Raw genomic sequence first — 24,915 nt, forward strand, 5'->3', positions numbered from 1 at the left:
GCTTTTGCTTTTAATGTTTTCCTGGTTTGGGAGGGAGGGAGGGAGGGGGAGAGAGAGAGAGAGAGAGAGAGAGCAAGCATTCCAAGCAGGCTCTGTGCTATCAGTGCAGAGCCTGACATGGGACTTGATCCCAAGAACCAAGAGATCATGACCTGTGCCAAAATCAAGAGTCAGACACTTGAGCCACTGAGCCACCTGGGAAAAGTCTTTTGCCAACATCTTTGCTATTTTCTCTAGATAAAGAATTTTATCTTGAATTTTTTTCTTTTGGTTCACGTATTTCTCCACCGTTTTCTCACTTGCATTGCTTCCAGTGAGAATCTGCTGTCACCCTTCTCTTTGTTCCTCTGCGTATTATGTGTCTTTATTTCCTGCTTTTAATAGTTTTGCTCTATCATTGACTTTTTTTTAAAACATTTTTTAAAGTTTATTTTGAGAGACAGAGAGAGTGGAGGAGGGGCAGAGAGAGAGAGAGAGAGGGAGAGAGAGAGAATCCCAGGAAGGCTCCGTGCCGTCAGCACAGAGCCCAACACGGGGCTCGAACCCACGAACCACGGGATCATGACCTGAGCTGAAACCAAGAGTCCGACACATAACCAACTGAGCCACCCAGGCGCCCCACTCTGTCATTGCTTTTAAGCAATTTTGGACATGACTTGGTGTAATTTTATGTCCTTGTGCTGTGGAGTTGTTGACCCTCTTGGATCTGTGGGCTTGTAGAATATATCAGTTTGGAAATGTTTCAGCTCTTATTTCAAATACGTTTCGCTTCCCTGCTCCTCTGAAGACCCCCAGTTACAAGTATATTGGGTGTGTGAAGTCGTCCTATAGCTCCGTTAAGTCTATTTTTTCTTTGCCCTAATTTCCCCCCACCTGTCCTTTATTCTGTATTGTTTTTACTGTTATACCTTCTTCAAGTTCATGAATATTTTCTTCTGCAGTATGTAACCTGTTATTTAAGCCCATCTAGTATATTTCTTCATCACAGGTATGTATTTTTTTCTGGAGGCTGCATTTGTGTCTTTTTTATATTTTCTGTATCTTGATGTGAATCATTCCTCTACCTTCTTCAACTGTTTTTTTTAATTCTCTACTAGTTCTGTCCTATTTGTCATCTTGGGTCTGTTCCTTTTGGCTGATTTCCCCCCTCGCCACGCATCTTTTCTTCTTTGCATACCTTGTGATTTTGTATTGGGCTGTAATTTTGTGTTACAGTGGGAGGCACTGAACAATTTACCTTGTTGGGTGCTGGATATATAGTTTTAATGGAAAATTTTGAGATCATTGTAGATTTACATAAATTACATATCATTTAAATAAATGATATGAGGTGCTTTTTCCAGATTCCCCACAATGGTACATCTTCCAAAACCACAGTAATCCATTCTGCCAATCTTGGCTATCAGCGTATTAGATCACTTACATATTATTAATGTTGACTCTTAAATGTACCATTTTATTGTTTTCCATTTGTTTCATCTGGTTTTCAACCCTGTTTCTCTTTACTTGCCTTCCTGTGGGTTATTCAGACATTTATTTTAGTATTCTGTCTTGATTCCTCAATCGTGTTTAAAAGCAGTTATAACTCACATACATTAAATTCATTAAGTGTACAATTTGGGGCACCTGGGTGGGTTCATTGGTTAAGCATCTGACTTCGGCCCAGGTCATGATTTCATGGTCTGTGAGTTGGAGCCCCACCCTGGGCTGTGCGCTGACAGCTCAGAGCCTGGAGCCTGCTTTGGATTCTGTGTGTCCCTCTCTCTCTCTGCCCCTTCCCCACTCATACTCTCTTTCTCGCAAAAATAAACATTAAATACTTAAGTGTACAATCTGGTATATTTACAAGGTTGTGCAGCCATCATCACTAATTCCAGAGCATTTTCATCACCCCCAAAAAGAAACACTGGACTCATTTAGTATTCGGTCTCCATTCCCTCCTCCCACGGCCCCTAGCAACAGCTATGCTACTTTCTGTATCTATAGATTTGCCTTTTCTGGGAATTTCAGTTATATGGAACCATCGCTTCTTTCAGATGTGTTCATGTCTTTGAGGTCCATCCAGGTGGTAAGTGTGTTTCCACAATTCCTTTTGATTGAGAATTACTGGGCCGTTGTCTGGCCATACCAATTTTGTTTTCCAGTTCATCAGTTGATGGATGCTTGGGTTTCCAGTTAAACTATTAAGAATAATGGTGCTCTGAACATTTATGGACACATTTTTACATGAAGACACATTTTCAGTTCTCTTGGTTGTACACCTAGGAGGGGAATTGCTGGGTCATATGGTAACTTCATGGTAACTTGTTACATTCACTTTATATTAACTTGATAAAATGTTCCAGTGTTTTCACAACTGCCTGCAGTTTCACATTCCCACCAGGAGTGTGGAGGACTCCAATTCCCAACATCCTTAGCAACCCTTGTTACTGTCTTCTATTTTAGCCATCCTAGTGGGTGTGAAGTGGTCTTGACTTGCATTTCCCTAATGACTAATTGTTATATTGCGGATTATGATAAGAAATGTGTATCTGGTCTTTGTCCCTGTTTCCTGGCACAGAGCTCGTAAAACCCTTGGACTGTCTCAGTGATACAGCAATACCGCTGAAAGAAACATCTTTTGTTATTTGCAGCAAGCCCTTTCCTGCCACACTCAAGCTTGGTGTTGGGGGGAACCAATCATTTGACCAGAGGGCTGGAACTCCGAGCCCCCACTCCCACCTCCAGTCTCTGAGGAGATGGGGGCTGGAGACCTAAGCAGGACACAGATGAACAGGGCTGTGGAGGTTGGAGTGCATTTTTCAAGGGATGTTTGATAAGATCCACGAATGGGGAGCACCACGTGGTGCGTGGGAACGATGAGTGGTCAGGAAGGTCAATGAGGTCGGACACTGAGGTGATAAAAACCCAACACCAAAAACTGCAACACAGGTGAGTCAGCTGTACGAGGCTGGAGACGGAGCCGGCAGCACACAGGCATCAGAGCAGAGAGAGAGCTGCTGANCCGCAAGGTGCCGTGCCATCCACAGCTGGTCTTTCCTGACCACTGGCCCCTGGCAAGGATTCACCCCATTCTGTGGAGCTGGGGTGCCGTCCCATCTCTCCTGCACCAGGCTCCCTTGAGCGGGCATGGTTTCTTCCACCAGGCCCGTGTACCAAAGAACTCTGGCTCAGTGAACTTGGCAATGGAAATGAATGAGCCCTAAGATGATTTTTTTAAAAAAAAGAATATAATTCAACTCTTTACACAGCTTAACATGAATAAATAGACATTCTTAACAAGGCAAGGTCCCCAAATGCCTTCATCACTGGCCTTTTTGAAGAACTTCTTTCAAACCACATTTCTTTCACTCGACCGATTTTGGTAACCCGTGGAAACCCGGGCATGAGTGGGGACCTCGATGGGCAACACGGACCCCTCTGAGTCAGTCCCTCCAAGCTGTTGACTTGCTTGAGGCAGGGCTTTAGGAGGAAGGAAAGGGGAGTGACAGGTGCTCTTGTTTTCCAAGTTCTTTGGCAAAGTTAAAATACATTATTTTGCTAAGACTATATATTAGCATTTTACTGGGCATTTTGATGAATAATGAACTCGTGGCAAACCTGACTTCCCAAGGTAAAAACCCTTTTTAAGTGAAAGTGGAAGCAACGCCGGGATAGGCTGTACTGGCAGAGAGAGGTCGTTACACACTGCAGTTGGCAGTTCAGTTTTACAATTGGTTGGGATTTTACGTTAATAGTCTGGTTGTTTTGATCATCCACTCGGGGGAAAAGTCTGATGGAATAGGAATTGGTGATTTTCTTCACAGGGGTTCTTTAAAGAACGGGGGTGGGGGTGGGGGTTACAGCAACCCCAGTAACAGGGGGACGTGTCCTCTGGGAGCACCACCGCCTCGCAGTTGAAGTCTGCCCCCTGGGATCTCTGTGCTGCGCGCCAGAGCCCAGCCCGATCTCTCTTCCTGCTGCTGAAAGAGGAAGGCACGCTGGCTGGGCCACCCGGGGGCCCGAGGCTCTGCTGAGACTGGCCCGGCTCCAGCTGAATCACGGGGATGGCGGGCTAAGGGCAGTGGAAAATCTGCCTGGACATCTTGAAACATTTAAACTAGCAAACACTAAGGTGCCATGTTCCTTTTAAAGACTATGCAAACTACCTTAGTTACTGCAGAGTCCGAACCAGCCTTTACAAAGCTCGCACGTGAAATTTCTGGACTGCAGACTTCTCTGGCAGGTGTACACGCTGGCAGAAACCATCCGCAGCCCTCTAAGGCTTTCGGTGGATAAAGCAGAGAAAACAGGGTGTCTTGTTAACTTCACCATAACCCCAGACCCTGCTCCCTGGACCAGCGCAGATACACTGGATGTGAAGAACACCAGAGTGACACCCTCGCCCTGGCTCCTTACAAAGACTGAGGAGCGAGGGGACTTGCAGGTGGGGTGTTTGAGGGATGGTGAGGGATGGGAGCCTTTCCCTTCTGATGGGTCTACTCAGGAGCTCTTTCCTTGTGAGTGTGCTTGGAAAACGTGCTGACACCCAAATTCTAGCGCTCAGAGTCGGGACCCAAGCAGACATCAGAGAAGCCCGGGACCCCACATCCCCAGGGCCTGCCCCATGACACCTGGCCCCAGGGCTGTCTCAGGAAACCCTCCCCCGTCAGATCGGAAATCACCAACTATCCTCGGCCTGACGGAGCACATGGACTGGAGTCAGAAATGTTACTCTGACCCAAGTGTGGAGGGGACTCCCAGAAACCAAAAGGCCTGCAAGTCAGGGTTCTGCGACCACCAAAAGAAGCCACGGGCACCAGCGGCCACATTCCTAGTGCAGGACTGGCTCCCCACCGCAATGGGCTGGGCTGGGTGCACACCTTACCAAGATGGGGGAAGGGAGGCCTCTGAGGGATTCCCTCCGGACAGACAGGGATGACCCTGTCACGTGGAAAGGCCATTTCTGAGGAATTGATTGATCTCTGGTAAGCAAAGTATTTTTCTACTGTGCAAATATTTCAAGGTCACAATTAGCAGCTGTTATCTTCCCGTCTTGTCCAGAAGGCGCTCTTTTACCTACGACGTGCAGATATCCATGGGCACCGGCGTCATTTCTTCCATCTCTGTCTGCACCACCAGCCGTGCAGCCTGGGAGCAGCTCTGAGTGCCGTGAGACGTGTCATGACTCAGGTCTTGGGTTGCCCGGGCACAGAATCACGTGGCCTGGGTCACAGGGGCAGAACTCAGGCATGTGGGCAGACAGACCAGCTGCTGATCTGCCCCGGGTCCTGGTGACCAGGTCCCTGTGACGCTGGGCAGAGCTCCAACTACGTGTGTAAGCTACAGCGCCTCCTCCAGGCTCCAGGAGGGAGGACTCCTGCTGTCTTCCTCACAGGCCTGGATGAGGGCCTCCACGATGCCACCGCGATCCAGCCCCACTCTTCCTGCTCCGTGCACCAGGGTGGCCAGCTAGTCAGGACCCCCTCACTCTAAAAGGCACAATTCCCGACTACGAACGGGAAGCATGGCCTACGTTCCCTCCCTGCCGATCTCCAGGACGCACTGATCTCGGAATCAGAGACTGCATTATTAGGAAAACAACCAGCCGGGTAGGTGGCAGAGGGGGATCCAGAGGCCAGAGGCAGCCGTCCGTTACACTTGGGCGTGCCAGGCTGGCAGCAAGTGAAAACCACGCTAACGTTTATTTTGCACTTGATCTCACTGCTCCAGATGTCTAAACGCTGGGGTAAACCCGCCTGCCTCCTTAGTGCTCTGAAGTACAGACCGCATCTGGCCATATGCGGCTGCGGCCTCCCGGCATCCAAGGCCCTAGGAGGCTCCCCGCAGGTGGCCCGGAACCACAGCCAACTCGGAGGGCCACAGGCACGGTCCCAGTGACATCAGACACCGGTGGGCCAATTCCCTCAGGACACGGGAGTCTGGCTCCCTGGCACTGGCGACTGGCTCACAACCACAAGAGCCCCGCGGAAGCACCAAGCCCCTGCCTGGTCTGGGCCCCAGCCAGTCTTCTCTGGGCACCGGGTGAGAGAGGGCTCCCTGCCTTTTGTTTCCAATCGCCCAGATCCAACTTCAAAAGGCTCCAAAAACTTCCTCGCCCCATCTGGACCCAAAAGAGCTGATTTTTAAAGCCAAATTCTTGTTTCATTTGTACAGAAGGAATAATGTGTCTTTCAGGTTTTCTTTGTATTTCTCCCCCAACATCTATCTTCCTGTCTGCTCTATACAATGAAAATACAAACTAAATGAGGATAGAAAAAAATAATTAAAGCATTAAATTGTACAAATTACAAATCTGTTCCAAAATATACTTACATTAAATAAAATACGCATTTCAGTAAGAGGTCTACAGTGAATGACTACGCATTCTGGGAGGTTCAGGACACCTAGGCGGGACTGACACGGCGGGAGGGAGCGGAGAGGATCTGCATTCAATCACAGTGTGTAGCGGGGGCTGCTGACCGCACGGCCGAGAGCTACACTGAGCACGTCATGAGCATCACTCGTGCGGGGAGGGGCTCTGGGAAGAGGGGGAGAAGCAAGCGCTAGCCTCAGTTCTGAGTTCATGACAACGTGTCAGGAATCTCATCCCAGCCTGTACAGTACAGTTTCCAAAAAGTAAACATGTGAAGGCAAGCAGACAACTCTTCAGAACCCCAGACACATTTTCCTGCTGTATTTATGTGGGACTCTCCATCTACAATGGGCAGTCGTGAAGAGGTTCTTCCTCGGGACAGCGTGGTCACAGGATGCGGACGACCCCGGGGGTCCGAGGGAGCGTGAGGGCTGGGGAGGAGGCTCCCTTCCGGCTGCGGTTGGGGACAAGCCTACAACACACAGTCCACAGCCCCCCCGTCTCCTCCTCCTATCATCTGGCATAACGCTTAATGTAGTCTTCCACTTTACTCCGGAAGTCCTCCTGTGGAGCGGGCGGGAGGGATCAGGGAGAGAAGGAACAAGGGGGAGCGAGTTAGCGAGGGAAGCCNCCCTGCCATTTCAGGTGCCCGCTGTGTGCGGCACACCGTGCCAGGAGGGCTGGAAGCGGGGACACACATGCAGAATCTGAGTGGAAGGGAGCCTGAGGCCCTTCATTTTGCAGATGGGGAGAGGGCGGCCCACAGTGTGGGCAAGGTGACAGTGCAGGTCAGGACAGGGCTCTTGACCGCAACTGGGGAGGAGTCAGCTGCTGCTCTCCCGAAGACCCGTGTCCAGATCTGTCCCTCTAGAATGACCCCCGCACACTTTGCTGCCGATTTAAAATATGCCCACTATNGGGCGCCACCTAGAAAGGGCAGGGCACCGAGCTGGCCTGCTGTCCCCACGCTCCATTCACATAGTGACCCTTTCAAGGTTGGGGGGGTTCCCGGTTTTGAGCATCAGGAAGTGGTTGGGGGCCTGAAGTCGGGAGCTCTGACTGTCCTCCCGGCGGCCCTGACCTGGCCATTCCCACAGTACCCCGAAGCCGGCAGTACCGTCAGCGCCTAAGCTGAGCCACAGCTCGCGGGATGTGAAGACCCCACAGGCACCCCCACCCTGTCCTGCCCTCAAGACCAAAGCTGCCTCTGCTCAGTCTGACCCCGTGCTCTCCCCTCCCCCAGGAGGCCGGGGCCCATGGCCTCCAAGAGGCCCTCGGGCATCCCACCTCCTCCCCTGCCTGAGGGTCCCCAGAGCAAGGCCTGTGTGCCTGGGTTCACATCTTGGGCTCTGCCCCTTCCTGGCAAGTCTCTAACCTACTTGGTGGCTCTACTTCCTCGGCAGCACATCAGGGATAACAGGAGTCCCTCCCTTGTGGAAATATCAGGAGAATAAATGCGCCCTGAGAAGCGTGTGGGACAGAGGCTGGAAAGGCCACGTCAGGTTGCTGCCGCTATCATGTCTCTGCTGTCCTGAACCCTGCTCCAGTCTCGCTGGCCTCTGTATTCTTCACTGAGCACCCCACACACACTCCTGCCTCAGGGCCTTTGCACAGTCAATACTCCAGAATACTCTTGCCCGATATCCATTTGGTTCACGTCAGATCTCTACTCCTATCCTATGAGAAAGGCCTCTGAGCAGCCTACACACAACGGGAACACATTGCTGCCTCCGCCCACAGGCTATGCTTGCTTATTTATGCTCCGCCTCTGCCCACTAGCTCGTCCCTCCAGGGGGACAGTGACTGTCAATGGATCCTGAGCGTTAGCACCTCGCCTGGCACTGAAGTGGCCACCATCTGCCATCCTGACTCAGCAGGACGTGGGAGGCGCTGGCGCACTTCGCAGAATCCATGTGGAGGCATCACTGTTTGGAGGACTTCAGGTCCATCTCACTGGGGCAAACGGCTTACAGGTGCAAGGCTTCCCCTTACTTCATACAAAGGACCGAGAACCACCCCCGAAGAGAAATAAACGGACAGACAATTCTTAACGGGGCTTTCTCCACGTAGCCCTGTGAGTGTTCCCATTAGCGGCGCTTTCTTTCCCTGGCAAGGCTTACATGACACAGTGCTAAGCGGGGAAGCCCTCGTCAGGGACAAGGACAGTGGAGTGACGACGTGAACGGGGCCCAGGAGCACACCCGCGAGGGCTCGTCAGTGCAGCGGACAAACCAAGGCTTTGCCAGGCAGCACACGCCCGCGCAGGTAGCGTGGGGCAGGGGAGCCGTGAGAGCAGCCGGGGGCCGCCCCTGCCCGGGGCCCGCGCACCGAAGGCCTCCTCTGCTCCCAGCCTCCTCTGCCGGACTGGCAGTCTGTCGCTCCCTCTCTGGCCCCTGCTGTGCCTGTCACAGGGTCTCATGAGCCTGTGTCAGGGCCTGTGCTGGGGGCGCAGCTCTGGCGGGCGCTCCTGCCCCTTCTTGGGGCCCTGCCAGGGCAGTAGCTTGCTTTGCCCCTTTGCTCGAGGCTGCAGGAGCCACCACACGCTCTGGCATCCCTCCCCCGCCCCCCACAGGTCGTACATACACGGAAGCAGCCGTTCTTAAGTGCAGCATTTAGTGCCAGGTTGAAGGCATTTAGGACTTTGTATGTTCACACCAGGGGTTGGTAACAGCACTGGGTGGCTAACTTCTGGGGTGGGAGGATTCACCAGGGAATCTGGTTCAGAAAATGAAACTCGAGGGTCTACGACCCAACCAAGTAACCCCTGTAGTTCTGTCTGCCGGGCCTCACTGGCTACTTAGCTCGGCCCCAAGTGGTGCCAAACGGCCCCTAACAGCCCCGTCCCAGTCACAGGGCCGTCTCCCCCATCCCGCTGCTACACTCCGTTCAAGTACTTTTAGGGAGTGTGTACAAGGCAAATTTATTGTATTAGTGTTATAGTTGGAGTTAAAAAACATGGGAAAAACCTAAGTGCCCAGAACGAAATGGTTGAAAAAAGCAGAACTGAAGAATTGAAGATTAAGAGTAATAAACAGGATCCCGTTACGTTGGAGCAAAACCAGACACGTGAGTGTGCGAGCGTAAGTGCAACAGAAGGACGGGGGGGGGGGTTTAAATCCCACGGATTGAATTCTACTAGGAAATCACATCTAATAAAAACACTTCTGTCTGACCTTGGGTCATATACTTTACAGAGATTACTCACATTTATCCTGTTACTTATCAATCGCTTTAAGTTGCAGGCCTGGACCTACCATTCTCAGCTTCGTATTTATCTGATCAGGAGAAGTCATCTCTTTACTGAACCCATCAGCCCAGAGCGCTGTCGCCAGCTTACCTTGTCCCGCAAATGATGTTCTGCAGCTTCAATATTCAGCGGATCATCAAAATTCAAAAGATCCTTAAAAAGAGAAAAACTCAAAGTTAACAATGGAAAGAATCTGTTTTTCTGCTATTATACGTCTCCAGTTTACGAACCAGGAAACAGAAATCTAGTCAGCATGGAGAGCATCCAGAGAGTGGAGAAATTCCACTACAGGCCGCGGGTCTTGTGACAGAAGCAGCTGAATGTGTGGTGTCTTCAGCATGGTGGTGAAGGGCTGGAAGACTGTGGATGTTTACACACAACCGTCCGACGCTTGGTGAAAATGGAGGGTGGGGACATTAAGTTCTACCGCTACTTTTGATAAAGAACCCCTCATTAGCGTTTCCAAATAAAAATCCCACTGTTTTCTTCAAAAATTCGTTTCTCCCTTTACTTTGTGATGCACGTCTCAGTCTGTGTGAGTCTGTGGTTTCCACGCTGTCCTAACTGGATCCTCTCTGTATCCGTTACCCACCCCCACAGCACGGCACTCACACCCAGCAGGAGTGGCACGGGGTGCCCGAGTGAGCGCGACACAGTGCTAGGAGGCCCGTCCCCCCAGACCTTTCTGCCTTAGAAAATCCTGGGGGGCTCCGTCAGTGCAGCATGCGACTCTTGACTTTGGGTTCTGAGCTCGAGCCCCAAGTGGGTGTAGGGATTACTTAAAAAAACAAAATCATAAAAAAGAAAGAAAACTCTGGAATGGCTACTCCCCTCTCCTCACGGATTTCAAATCAGAGGCTGTGCCTTATCTTTATATCCCCTACACCTCGTCTTTTTTTAAATTTTTTAATGTTTTTTTTATTTATTTCTAGGAGAGTGAGAGAGACAGTGTGAACAGGGGAGGGTCAGAGAGAGAGGGAGTGACAGACTCTGAAACAGGCTCCAGGCTCTGAGCTGGCAGTCAGCACGGAGCCTGACGAGGGGCTCGAACCCACGAACCGCGAGATCATGACCCGAGCGAAAGTCGGACGCTTAACTGACTAAGCCACCCAGGCGCCCCTCCCCTACACCTCGTCTTAAAAACCAAGGTAGTGAGATTTGTTCTTAGAAGTCATTGCTTTCCAGAGCCATCAATGGCCACTGTAAAGACACCTGTACTTCTCTTCAGGAGAAATGTTACATTTGGAGACTGTATTTCTGATTTGGTAATAAACATAGAGTATGACCAATATGTTACAAATACTGCAAAAAACCACATAGGTCGCTATGCTCTCTATGATTAACTGTAAAGTCCCAGACACTGGCACAAATATAAAGCATACACGTGAGATACCTAACGCTTATAAAGACCACCAGGCAAAATTTCTCTATCTTCCTTACCACATATCTGACCTAAAATGAATATATTGGCTTAGTCAGCAACTTTGGTTGGCTCTTCAGAATTTGGAAAGTTCGGAGCACTGGAGTGGGGGGCGAGGAGGACTGCTCTGGATTAAGAACCAAATCAAAGAAACGGCAGCAACCAGCGGGGGGGATTTTATCTCATGGGGCGGCCTTTGTGGCCCTGGAAGTAAACCATACACAGCAATGGAAAAGCCAAACCAGAATCACAGGCAAACAACGGAGGCTCGGTGCCCTCGAGTGCTACCTTCCCAGGGGTTCAGGGGAGGCCTGAAGCCAGGGCTGCTGAGTTTGTGGCTTGTGCTGCAGGTGTGACCTGGGACACCGAATGCCAAGGCAAAGGGAGGCAGGAGTTCGAGGGCTACTTTTGAGGCCCCACTGCTTTTCATTTTGCTGAAGGTGTGAGCAAAAATACCACAATTCCGGATGCTACATTGTGCACCTGACCGTGGTGCTGAAGCTGCCCCTCCAATGCCCTGCCATCCTGTGGGCTGACCAGGACGGGCCCATTCTCGTGGACGGTCGCTGAGTTTAAAAGTAGCAAAGCTTTGGGGTGCCTGGGTGGCTTAGTCGGTTAAGCGTCTGACTTTCGCTTAGGTCATGATCTCGCGGTTTGTGGGTTCGGGCCCCGCGTTGGGCTCTGTGCTGACTGCCAGCTCAGAGCCTGGAGCCTGTTTCAGTCTGTGACTCCCTCTCTCTCTGACCCTCTCCTGCTCATGCTGTCTCTCTCTCTCTCCTAGAAATAAATAAAACATTAAAAAAAAAATTTTTTTTAAAAAAGTAGCAAAGCTTTTTAAAAGCTTTTTATTTCCCCCCCTCAGAGACAGATCCCTGAAACTTTCTTTTTTTTAAAGCCTATTTTTTTAAATGTTTTATTTATTTCTGAGAGAGAGAGAGAGAAACACAGAATCTGAAGCAGGCTCCAGGCTCTGAGCTGGCAGTCAGCACAGAGCCCGAAGCGGGGCTCGAACCCACGAACTGTGAGATCATGACCTGAGCTGAAGTCAGATGCTTAATCGACTGAGCCACACAGGCACCCCCCTGAAACTTATTTCTTAAAAAAATTTTTTTTAAATGTTTATGTATTTTAGAGAGAGAAAGAGAGAGAGAAGGAGGGAGAGAGAGGGGCAGAGCTCAAGCAAGGGAGGGGCAGAGAGAGAGAGAAACACAGAATCTGAAGCAGGCTCCAGGCTTCCAGCTGTCGGCACAGAGAATGAGGCAGGGCTCAAACTCGTGAACTGCAAGATCATGACCTGAGCAAGTTGGACGCTTAACTGACTGAGCCACCTGGGTGCCCCTGAAGCTTATTTCTTTTAAGGCTCTTTTAAGATCAAAATGTAAAAACTCAAAGGAATATTACATTAAACAGTTCACATATGCACTTTTAGCCTCTCCCCATACCTCCTGCCCGCCCTCCAGACCCTGGCTGTGACATGCTGTTTTCTGAGGATAGTAAACTTGGGCAGCTTGTCACTGAGGAGAGAATGACTCTATGATCTGGGCTTGTGAAAAGTCTAGAAGTCGGGCGACCACATGCTCCTTCACCCAAACCAGGACACGTGGGAGGGAGCGGGGCTGCCAGTGCGGGCACATGCGGAGCGGGGCCGGGCCGGACGCCCCTGGAGGAAGCAGAGGGCTGCGAACGGCCCGGCCCCAGAGGGCAGAGGCAGCTGCTCCGACAGGGGTCCCAACTCCCCTTTCCCCGTGTGCTACCCCGACACTCCCTCAGGTCCCGTGTCACTGTTCCTCTTGTAAGAACAGGACAGAAACGAGGGGTTCAGCGTGTTGTACAGGGCGCTGTATTTAATCCCCCCTGTGTGATCCTTAATGTGAGGTTTAAAACCAAGAGGCAGAGGAATCAAGAAAAACTTGGGATTCTCATCAATGTACTTACAGTAAACAAAGAGTTTAATCCCCAAACAACATCCTGGAATGAGAAAGAAGAAAACAAGTTTCAGGCTCTCGTGTGCTTAAGTCTTTCAAACCCATGACAGAGACATGTGGATTGCACTGTGTCAGATTTATCTTGAGCAAGCTCTGTTTCCCCATGACAGAAACTTAATAAAAAAAAAAAAGAAAGCAACTTCCCTTCAGTGTGACGACAGGCTCTGGGAACGCGGAGGTGAGCAGACATGGGCAGGAAGTATAGAATCAAGGGTGACGTAAAGTGCCCCCAGGTGAGGCCCGGCCCAAGACGGGTGTCTGCTCAGGAGAACCGCACCCGTGTCTCCTCTTCCTCACCACCCTCTCATACAATCCAGACTTCGGCAGAGTCGTCTTTACGATAAAATCTGTCGTTTCTGCATCTGCGGCCTCTTGGGGACCCCAGATAAGCTAATTACCCATGGTCCATGGGCCTCCTAACAATTGGCTCTAATTATTTTGGAAATCAAGGAAGATTAATGTTTCGTAACATTCAAAGATCAGAAATTTTCATTAAAATAGAACGGACAACCACTGTCCTGTCTGGAGTGACCGGCCTTCTGTCACTCAACCAGACTCCCTTTCAGCCTTCCTCCCCATCGGCCCCAGCCTGGTCTTTCTTAGGCTGATTCTCAGCCCCACTCGGTACTCATATGCTAACTGGCAATTCTGGTTGCCCCCTCTGCTTTCTCTCAGCTGCCCACCCGTGTCCTTTTGAGGGGGTCGGGCCTGGGCTGGAGCTGGGTCTGGTAGAGAGGTCGGACAGTCTGTGTCGGGGGAGCTTCCACAGAAGTGTCCCCACAAAGGACCCAGCAGGCCGGAGGGGGAGGGGGGCCTGCTGGGTAGCGGGATGACAGGAGGGAGCGCTTTCCAGGTAGGGGAGCTGTTTTGGAAGCTCAGCCCCAGTGGGCAGGACATGCATGTACAGGGTGTCGTGACACAGGGAAGGCTGCCCCTGGCGGTAGAGACCACGTGTCGGGAGGGCCCACGGTCAGGCCTGTGGGGGTATGCGCTGCCCTCCGACCTCTGACTCTGGGCCAGGGGCCCAGACTCCTTCCCTGTGTCCCTCCCCGAAGTGCCTACTTGGTGATACTGCCTACACAGAACTAGACAGGGCCACACACAGAACTAGCCAGGGTCCCAAGGCTGGTACAGTAACCCATGGGCCACTGTGGCCCACGCACACCTCGCCGGGCCTCAGTGTCCTCCACTGAGAGCAGGGGGTGGGGGTGAGGACGGTCTCTAAGAGGTATACCAGGAAGCAGGCATATAACCAGAAAGCAGGTCAGTCTATCCACAGCAGCTCTTTCCAAAGGCAGGGCCTAGAGAGTTCACATGTGAAGGATGGCGGGGAGAGAGCCTGGCACGTGTGTGCAGGGCAGGGCCCAGGCCTGCCCGGTTCAACTCAGGCTCAGCCTTGTGACCCAAGGGATGACATACAATGCAGCATCTCCGTTACCAGCCACGCTTATTTTTTGTGCGTTTGGCACAGACTTCCACTTACAAGTGGTTTTAGTTAGGACAGCTTTTGTAGGCCATGCATGACTGAGCCAAAGTTAACACGTGTGGGAAAACACTGCTCTTGAGACAGAGGAAGAGAAGGGGAGGGAGGACAGGGAGGAAGACGGCGGCGTGCAACGTGCCCGCCAGTCTCAGAGCTTCCCAAACACGCTGATCTGACGCCCGCAGCCCTTTCAGGTCGAACTGGTGTAACTGTCAGCCTCAGAGTAGGAACACGGACACCAAGGAAATGGGCCCAGTCCAGGCGACTGCACCTTTGTGCCGAGCCCCGGGCTGAGGAACCCAGCTCAAAGGCAAGGGATCCGGCTGCGTGGACTGTTTCGTATCCCACCAGAAACGATGGCCGCCGTCAGGCTCACTATGAAGTGAACACAGCCGGTAGTTCTGACGGCTTCTGATGAAAAGGTCAGGCAACGTGACAGGAGAGTAGGTGTCCTATGGATGCCACAGCAGAAAAGCCTCGAGGTGAAGCCACAGCCGGTGGCCTCGGGGGGTGCCCGTAACGTGCACCCCCAAGACCAACTCAAGCCTACAGAGAAGCAATGGGGGCCACTTCTTTGGTGCTGGTGGCTCCCCATTCTCTTCCCTCAGGGCAAACCTGTCCCTGTAACCTGGAACAGACAGAGGCCCCATCCGCCCTCTCCCCTGCCCCTCCCCCCAGCCCATCTGCTCTGCTTGCCTCTGAGAGTGGGGGACCACACAAGACTGGGACAGAGAAAGAGAAGAACAGTAAATGACCCGAGGCACAAATGGTAAATGGGAGAGGGGAGCGCAGAAAACGTGAACCCCCCACTGCCCCAGAGAGAACTGGGGGCAGAGGAACCGGCAGGGGCAGGTGTGGGCCAAGCAGCCCCAGGTGGGCAGGGGGTGAGGAGGGTGTAGGCTGTGCCCGGCCACTCGTGTGGACAGGACAGCAAGGAGACTGGCTCCCAGAGGGAGATGCCTCCAGGCGGTCAAGGGCACTGCACTCTACCTTTAACGTCCTTGTGGGAGCCCAGCCGGTGCCGTCGATCGAATGTTCTCTCAGTAAACTGAAACACAGGAAGGCGCGGTGGTCAGCAAGGGCAGCCTCTAGTCGCGTGAGCTGCAGGCGTGCTGTGACACTGCCGCCAAGCCCTCCCCGTGCCCCGTGTCCCCTGTGGCCTCGCAGCCTCCGTCACACTGCCGAAGGCCTTCTCTATCTCCGAGGCCCAACACCCACAAGTCTAACTCCTGTGCATCTTTACCGCCTGTCTACACAGGAGCTAATCCCAGACACACACAGAGGCTGTAAGCAGGGAGAAAGCACGCTCTAAATAACGCACCATGAGCACCTGCCAACCTAGCGTCCAGGGCCTCCTAAGCGTGTGCAGCACGACCCTGACCTCACTTAATGCCTCAGCGACCTACGAGGGGGGCACAGCCATCTCCCCGACTGACAGAGGGAAGGAAGCCCGGCACGCAGCAGCAATGCGCCCAGGACATGGGTCTGGGGAACGAGCAGCTCACCGCACCCAGGCAGCCTGCCGGGAACTGCGGGTTCACACTGGCGCCCGCTCCTAGCACACATTTTAATACCCTGTTTGTTTTTCTCTTTAAAAAGCTCAAAAGGGAAAAATGAAGGATAAAGGTGGATTAACCCAAAACTCTGGATGGTCCCCAGCGGGGGGTGGGAGGACTGTGTTCAGAGAAGGTGCACAGGGCCCTGGAGGTACAATGAGGTGCTATTTCTCCAGCTGGACCTCAGGGTCCTTTTCATCACGGTTCCATCAGCTGTAAACGCCGTTCTATACTCTCACATAAGTGATTATTCCATACTCTGGAAAACCCACAATGTATTGCCAAGCTCCTTCCTGGGGAAAACTTAGATCGGCACTGCTGAGTTGTGTGCACGGCACTGATGCTCTGCCCTGCACCTAACATTCCCTAAGCTCACACGTCACTATCAGGCTGTCTGGGTCCTAACTGTTGCTATGAAGAGAATCTTTGAATCGGAACATGTTCAAGCTCACATAAATCAACTACCATCAGGAGAAAATATAAATATGCATAAATCTTAATTGCCCCGAGATCTCAGTTAGAATAAACAAAACCTTAAATTGACTGCTACCACTTACTTTGAGCCTTAAAAAGAAAACAAAGAAAAACCAGATGTCTCGGCCCTGCAGAGGCCTGTGCCCGCTGACCCGACACCTTTACAAATCTGAGCAACTTTGGAAACCATCTGCCAGCTCCTAGTGTTTATACGATCCGGCGACAGATTTCTTCACTGAGGCAGGAAGAAAATCATTCGCAGTTGCCCCTACCCTCCTTTCATGGACCTGGTCACAGCCTGAGGCACATACCTGTTTACCTGTTTCCCGCCTGTCTCCCCTCCGGCCGACAAGCCCCATAAAGCAAAGAGTCCCAGCAGGAGCTGACGGGTGGAGGGACGGAAGAAGCCGGCCGAACTGGCGGACCAGGCAGTATCCTCTGAGGTCCCCTGTCAGCAGCACAGCCAGAGCCGAGGCTTTTGAACCCGGAGGCCAGGTGCGCCCAGCAAGGGCGTGGGCAGGGGTGGGCCTGGGAGGGCCTCTACTCAGGCAGGCGGCAGTCCTGCAGGAGCTCAGGTGACAGGCCGTGAGAGAGGGCACCGGGCAAGGGAGCGGAGGCTGCCTCAGGGACCACACTGAAGCGTGGACCCCAGGAGCAAAAGTCTCAAGTGGAACTGTCAGAATCCAAGCCTAGGGCCCTCTAATCCCACCTCTCACCCCTGACCCTGAGCCGGGAGCAGGGCAGGGCCCCACGGAGAAGGAAGGACCCCTGTGTACCAGACAAGCCCCACCCCCTAGAGCACCAGGTGCCGGTCAGTGGTGCAGAGCGAGGGATCCCCGCAGCCGCTGCCCAGCAGTCACCAGGGACCAGGAAGGGCTGGGCCAGGGTGGTCTTCCTCTTCATTCAGGAGATGCCACAAGTCAGCTGTGGACTAAGCCACTGCTGGACACGGTCTAGCTTTTCACAAACAATGACGAGGTCTTTGCACTTAAACCTGGTAGCTTATTTCCCGCAAATAATCCCTACAAGTGCAGCTGACAAGTCCGAGAGCAAATGTAAGTGAAACGGAGACCTTACAGCTGAAGGACTGACCAAAGGTACGCAGGTACTCCTGCCCTCCCGGGACGGGACAGCCTCTCGCTGCCTCTCTCACACAGCCCACCAGGTACCTGCTTTCGCACCCGGCAGGCTGAGGAGTGGTGAGTGGTATCCCACTGTTTCCATGGGCCTCGCTGGTTACCACGGAGACTGAACACCCCTCAAAGTCTTCCCACCCACCCACCTGTGATTCTCCCATGAGTCACTGCTAGTAGCAGGTGCCCGTGCCCATCTCCCTCACACTGGGCGGTAAAGACCATTTACATACAAAAGATGTAACCCAGCTGACCTCTCCCCTCTCACTTTTGTGTTCTGTATTTTTAATCTGAATGAGGCCAAGTCTACCAATGATCTTCCTTTAAGGTTTCTGGAGCCTGTTGCTGGCTGCTACCTGCTGAGCTCTCCTGATCTTTGCTAGAACGTGATTTCTCAGAAGACAGCAAAAGTGATGAGAGGAATTCCCACTCTGGCCTTAATGGCTACTGAGGAAGGGAAGAGACAGGGAAGTGCAGTGTGCGAGCATCTGTGAAGGCCTCGGGGGACAAGGCTGGAGTGGGTGCCATTTATACCTGAGCCTGAAGAAGTCAGATTTTAGAAGTGATGATCCTCAAAGGACAGATCTGAAAAAGGTAGCCTCTTGTAAAGCGCATTTTTAACTATAACGAGCTGACCGGGAGCTGGTGCTGACTGCTGGGGAGAGGGGCCCAGCTCTGGCCTGCGAGCAGACAGCATGTGGCTCCCCTCACAGGCAGCGCCCGGGGCTCCCAGAGAAGGGCGGCCTGACTTAGTCACAGGAGGAAAGAAGAGGAAGTGCTAATGCCTCCTCTGCAGGCTGCGACTGGCGGGCACAGAACCTGCCCAAGTCACACCGTGCTGTCGTGAGGCAGGTGGGTACTGGAGCCCCTACATCACCGCCTGGCTGGAGGAAGTGACAAGACACACAAAGACGCCGCCACCCAAGTGCTAAATTTACTTAAGAACAAATCACACACCTCCTCCAGTGCTCTACATGAGCCTTAAGAAGCAGGGGATTGCGGGCCCCAGATCAGACCCCACTGGAAGGGAGGGGTACACAGGTCACAAGCAACATGAAGCTCTGGGAAAGTCGTCCTGCGCATGCACATCCAGACTATTTTGGTAGAGAGGGCATCTTTTGACATCTACATTCCCCACCTCCCCGCACCCGACTTTATTAGCCATGGTTTCCTTCTTAGCTGCAATCTGCCACGTGGAGGGACTGCAGCCTCTCGCTACCTCAGAAGGGAAAAGGGCAAAGAGCCCAGAGGGAGCACCCGGCCAGGTGACAGGCTGCACCAGGAGCAGCAGTGGTCTCAGTCACCAGAGGGCCCACTCAGTCACCAGAGTGGGGCGGGAGGCGGAGGCAGGCTGGGCGTGGGAGACCCTCTAGCCCCCACCCAAAGCCCTGAGGGCCGTTTCCCAGACCTCCCTCCTCTCAGCCCAGCCTCAAAATCTTCTCTCAGCAGAGAAAGAGATAGCGTGTCGGAAAAGCCCCGTGCTCACACAGAGTGCTCACACACACAGAGGACACACACAGAGGACGGGAAAGAAGAGAAACCCACCTTAGACATATGTCGCCTGTCTCTGTGATGTTGGGGTGCCAGATCCTGGTCAGGCATTTCACTTTGGGAGGCTGCAACAGAGAGAAAGAGGACACAGGTTCTCCAAATCATGCCTGCAGCCACAAACCGCAGCCAACCCGTTCCACTGCTGACGTGGCCGGCCAGTGTTCAACTCTGGGCACCGCCCATGTCACCCGCAGGGGAGCGTCTTCACGCTGCCTCCACGCGTGCTGGTCTCCCGGACAAAGCCTCCTACAAGTCCCAGGGCCGCGGTGCCCCGTGACCCACCCTGCGGGGCTGTGGAGGCGCCCGCGCTGTGCCCCAGGCCCATTCAAACCGAGGGCCCGCAGCTTCCTGTGTGCTGAGCTGCGGCTGCTAGTCGCTGCTCCTTCCGGGGGCAGCTGGGCCCCTGTGCAGGGGCTTCTGAAGATGCCACTGCATGGACACTGGCCCACACCCAAGTCTTAGTCTGCTTTATCCTTCCAGGAGGGAGCGAGAACGAAAATGAGTATGTGGGAATGAGGCACATAGACATCGCTTATGAGGAGGCATGTGTACGTAAAGCTCTTCTTTTAAAGTGACTGACTCTAATAAGAGCAATCTACTTGTTTAAGAAAAAAAGGCAATAAAAACAATGGGCAAGATCTCTCGCTGTCTTTCCTTCTGTTATGTATGACAATCCCACCCAGAAATATTCTCCATTACCGTCTGACATACATCCTGAGCCTCTCTTCTAGGTGAGGTGCGTTCCTGCACATTCACGGTCTTTGGAGGCCCGGGGGCGGGCGCTCTCTACTTTTTCACATGCATTTCTGTCACCATGTAAGATGGCTTTGGGCTTCCACGCCCGCCACGGCCTTTCACTGGCCAATTCCCATCACTGGACACTCAGGCTGCCTCCCACCCATCCCCCAGGCTGGCCTCAACCAGCTCGGGTGTCCACTCACATGCGTGGGAAAGGTCTCCCCGGACAGAGCCCGCTTAGAGGAACTGCTGGTCAGGCACACAAGGGTCGCCTTGCGAGGACACGTCATCTCACAGATATTCAAGTGTCAGCCCTTTGTCACAGGGGCGGCGTCTTCCCAGTCTATCATCTGGTATGAATTTACAGCTACGATGCTATTCTTCTGTGAAGCCTCCGCAATCAGATTTTTATCTGCTACTAACCTACCAAATATTTCCCCACCCAGATGCTCTCCTACACTCTCTCTAGGCCTCTGCTGTACAAAACACTTTCCAGCACCCACCTAAATTCTTCTACTGACATGAAAATACCCCCACACCAAAAACTCCCCACGTGCTTAATTCAGGCATGCAAATGCAGCAGTCCAACGATTACAGGATTCAGGTTCAGAGTGACTTTCAACCAATTTAATAGGCTCTAATTTGCTTTCCTGCAGGCAAACTGGAAGGCCTTTGACAGAAAGTCAGCTGTGGCCTGCAGCTGGGGGCGGGCCGCACTCCGCGCTGTATCTCAGTAGTGCACACTCTGAATCCCCAGCTCGGCATCTGAGGGGACCCCAAGGCCGGCGCTCCCTCCCGTCTAGAGAGTCGCCGACACTCGTCACCCCGCCTAGTGTTCACCAGGTCTCCAAGAATCCGCACCTGCCGCCTCCTCCTTGTCCCTTTCCACCCTTCAGTTAGACAGACACCTCCCGTCCCCGTCAATGGTCGTCCTCTGAGCTTCGGTCCCCAGAACAGAAAGCAGATTAGAACTACGAACCTGGATTCTGACACACACTTTCCAAACAGAAATCGCTGACTCGACCCCACCCCTAAGGAAAGACAGACAAGAAATAGCCAGCTCTGCCTGCTACTCGGCATTGCCACCCGCCCTGTCACAGGCTGAGTTTGATGTGTGACAGCCACCACACTGCAAACCAACGGGGAAAAAGGTATTCTTCAGTCAGAATCCATCTGGCCAACCACAGTCAGATCCCCACTGAAGGCTTGTATTCCAGATGCATTAACAAATGACACAGAACTAGAGAAGAGTACTGGAAGAGCGGCGCCTGGGGGCTCAGTTGTAAGTTCGAGCCCCATGTCGGGCTCTGTGCTGACAGCTCAGAGCCTGGAGCTGCTTCAGATTCTGTGTCTCCCTCTCCCTCTGCCCCTCCCCAACTCGTACTCTCTCTCTCTCTCAAAAAATGTTAAAAACATTTTTCTTGAGTACTGGAAGAAAATGCTGATGCGTTACCTTGGTGAGTCTGAAGGCCTGTTTTAAGCATTTCATAACAAGAAAAACTTGCAAAAGAAAAGTAGATTTGAGTACAGTGGCAATGCACAAACACCTCAAACTCACAGAACCACAAAAGACAAAGGAAAAATAGAAAAATCATTACAGTACAACTAAGAAAACTAGGGGAAAAGTTTCACATAAATTCTAGCTAAGAACTCGTGTAAGAAAAACAAATATCCCAATGGAAAAAAGGGCTAAGAACATAATCACAGTTCATAAAGAACATAAAAAGCTGACAAACAGGAAAAACATTTAGCATCCTACTTATTTAAGAAAAACTCAAATGACAAATACCGTTTAATTCTTCCCCAAATGGCAAAAATAAAAATAGTCAAAATATTCCATCTCTGTGAGAAAAAGGGAATTTCCAAGCAGTGACAGTGAGGAGGCCGCTGGCACAGCCTCTTGGTGGGGGGTGGGGGTGGGGATGAACAATACTGACAAAGGGCTACAAGCCGGGTGCCCACTACTCCCTAGTCTTCATTCCACTTCCAAGGACTCCTGCCAAGGACAGGGGCGGATGTACACAAACCGTGTCTGGGACACGCAGGCCGGTACTGCTCATGCCAGGGGTCGGTGAACCACAGCCAGAGGGACCAGAGGCAGGCAGGGCCTGTTTTGCATCGGCTCTAAGTATGCTTCCTACATTTTTAAAAGATTGTTTAAAAAAAGAAAAAGCCACATACTTTGTGAAGGAAAAAAGGATACGTGGTACAGACCATCTAAGGTTCACAAAGCCTAAAATATTTACTGTTTACAGAAAGTCTGATTCATTCTGTCAAAAACTGGTCAACTAGGGCTGATGTAAAACCATGACACACCACAGTGACGTGTTCTTCCTGACCATGATGTGATTATATATTAAATGACGTGAGAACATAAGCATCATGTTACAACGGTAAAAACACGTCCCCCAGCTACTGCGGCACCATCCCATTTGCACGTACGATTATAAACTGCCCACAACAGACATCAAAGAGTTCTGGTGAGCATCTCCAGTGGAGAGGTGACAGGTGACTACCATTTGACGTCTGGGTGGCCACACCTTCTCAGTTTCCTACAGAGCTTACATCACATGCAGGGAAGGAGTGGGCGTCAGTGCCCTGCGGTATCTGGTTCTCCCCTTTCCCTCTCTGGGACAGGTCACGGCCATGTCTCTTGACTTGGTTACCTTGTCACAAACGTGTGAGGGAACGTGGTACACGGCACCCCGGGAGAAGCTGAAGAACGAAGAGCTGTGTTCCTTCCTCCTGCTTCAGCACGTGACCTCCGCCAACCGGAGCGCCATCGACACGCCACGGAAGCACCGTGGGACTTGGGGGCTGTGACACCACGCTGAAGCCCTGCTCCTCTACGCACCCTGATCACCCAGGGGTCCCCACTGCCGTGTCACCGTGTCGCCGCCCTGGCTCATCCCTGTGTCTGTGCTGCCTCCTAGGACACTGGGGCTCTCAAAAGGCCAGTGTCTGGCACAGACCCGCACACATTTTAAGAGATTACTTCGGGGCGCCTGAGTGGCTCAGTTGGCTAGGCGTCCGACTTCGGCTCAGGTCATGATCTCCAGGTTCAGGAGTTTGGACCCCACATCAGTGCTGAGCCTGCCTGGGATTCTCTCTCTGCCCCTCCCCTCTCATACATGTGTGCCCACTCTCTCTCATATTAAATAAACTTAAAAAAAAAGTTTATTTCATGTCATTAAATGAGTTCAGCCAATATCTAAGACAGGGACTCCAAGGCGGGCTTGAGGCTGTGAGGTCAAGTTCGGGGACAAGAGCACAAGAAGCTGAAGGGCACTCTGAACTTTAGCTGCAGGGGTGCTGGGCCGTTGAGGGGGCAGGAGTACCAAATAGGCATTTTTTTCTTTCTTTCTTCCACAAAGAATGTTTAGAAGTTTGTTCTAAAATAGTGAACTACTTTACTGATGCGAGGTGTTTCCGAATCCCAGTCCTCACAAGTGACAGCGGGAGCTGTCAGTGTCAGGGACGTGGTGGACAAGTCCTTAGAAGAACACGAAGGCGCAAGAGCAAGTGGGCGCGGGGCTCAGGACGCCCTCTCAGGCTGGTGGCTCCCCATGCAAATGAGTCACAAGGGCACCCACAGTTTACTCTCCCAGTCTCCGCCCCAAGTGCTGGGAGCCCACGCATTTCCACACATGGGCTTCCTCTTCTGCACGCAGGTTGGGGCGGGCAGCGCGCCCCCCGCGGGACAAGTGTGCGTGTGGTGGGCAGTGGGAATGCGCTGTACAACGCCGCACCAGACCCGCTTCCGGGAGCCACCAGTCTGGCGGAAAGAGACACCGAGGAGCTGGCTAAGCAAGGTTGATACAAAACCGCAGGCACAATACCTCTGGACCAGTCGAGCGCGAGTTCCTGGGGACAGTGTCCCCGCTGCCCCCACCCTATTCTCGGCCTGGCGGGAAGACCGCTGCGCCGCCTCAGCCTGGACGAGCAGAGGGAACAGGCAGAGGGGCCGCAGGGCTGCGGTGGGGAGAGGCGCTGGCAGCCGCCGGGCCTGGGTCCCCCCAGAGAGGCCCCTCCGTGCCCTTGCTTGAGGACACTGCTTTCATTCCTGATGAAATCAACGCAGCCAATCATTCAGAAATTTCCCAAAGGAGATAGAAACTAAACATAAAAATGTAAAATCATCATAAATCACTAATTAACATAATATGTCCTCGAGGCCCAGTGGGTTTCTATCTTGTTTATTCCATGTCCCACGCTCTCTGTTTCTGGAAGAAGTCACGCAGGGACAGGACACCATGACCAACATCTTCTCACTACAGGTGGCCACCAGTCTGGTAAGAAGGGCCCCGGTCAGGGAGCTGGGCAGCCCCGGACTGGAATCTGCTTCAGCAGCTGGGCCGTTCGTTCTGGCCAAGCTGATGAGGGAAGTTCCTAACTGTACCCTTCTGGGGCCCAGCTTCCTAACGTGTGAACATGAGCGACTTAACGTCCCCTGGGGACCTCCCAGAGAGTACACAAGCGAGTGAGGGCACCTGGCGCGGGAAAGATCTCAACAAAAATCGGTTCCTTCCTCGGCATCATCTCACGCTCTGCGCTCTTCCGACGCGGACTCTCTGTGCTCAGTGGTGCTCTCGGACCCGCGTAGTGGGTGGGTCTGATTCCACAAGGCTTGTTCCACTGGCTACCAGCTCATGTTCAACCCCTCCCCGAGCCATCCCCCTCCTCACACTCACTGCCTCTCTGGAGGGACTGTCGCCGACTTAACCACCCTTTAACTGAACATTCTTTGGATGAGGAATCCTGGGGGACAGAGGACGTCGAGATAATTAAGAAGTCTGTAATTTTAAGTACTATATGCCTGGCTGTTTCCAGAAAACATCAAAATAGCCCCTGGAATTCTAACCATCTGTACGGAAACCAAGCCTCTCCGGCTGCGTCTCACCTGAGGGAGTGCGGCGTTCTGTGGGGCCAGACTCCTCAGTCTGTGGTTAGGGAAATACGGAAAGTCAGTAGGT

General features: G+C 52.5%; 2 protein-coding genes across 4 annotated transcripts in view; both read right to left on the reverse strand.

Annotated features, from left to right (window-relative positions):
- The window catches only part of SCLY (selenocysteine lyase), a 50,165-nt gene extending 45,062 nt beyond the window's left edge, over positions 1-5,103 (reverse strand). The window contains exon 1 of the mRNA XM_077758378.1: positions 5,063-5,103. Coding sequence (XP_077614504.1) covers positions 5,063-5,103 — 41 coding nt within the window. The remainder of the gene's footprint in view (positions 1-5,062) is intronic.
- Positions 5,104-6,246: 1,143 nt separating this feature from the next.
- The window catches only part of UBE2F (ubiquitin conjugating enzyme E2 F (putative)), a 48,666-nt gene continuing 29,997 nt past the window's right edge, over positions 6,247-24,915 (reverse strand). Inside the window, exons 5-10 of one of the 3 annotated variants that reach the window (XR_013333546.1) lie at positions 24,843-24,882; positions 19,199-19,269; positions 15,481-15,538; positions 12,958-12,990; positions 9,693-9,755; positions 6,896-6,919 (exon numbers count right to left, since the gene is read on the reverse strand). Coding sequence is in view for 2 of the 3 variants with exons in the window: in XM_077757498.1 (XP_077613624.1) it covers positions 6,869-6,919; positions 9,693-9,755; positions 12,958-12,990; positions 15,481-15,538; positions 19,199-19,269 (276 nt within the window). In the remaining variant the exon portion in view is untranslated. The other 2 variants (XM_077757498.1, XM_077757511.1) reach the window with 2 other exon arrangements.

Source organism: Crocuta crocuta, unplaced genomic scaffold (genome assembly GCF_008692635.1).
Source record: "Crocuta crocuta isolate KB4526 unplaced genomic scaffold, BGI_CrCroc_1.0 scaffold290, whole genome shotgun sequence".
Lineage (NCBI taxonomy): Eukaryota > Metazoa > Chordata > Mammalia > Carnivora > Hyaenidae > Crocuta > Crocuta crocuta.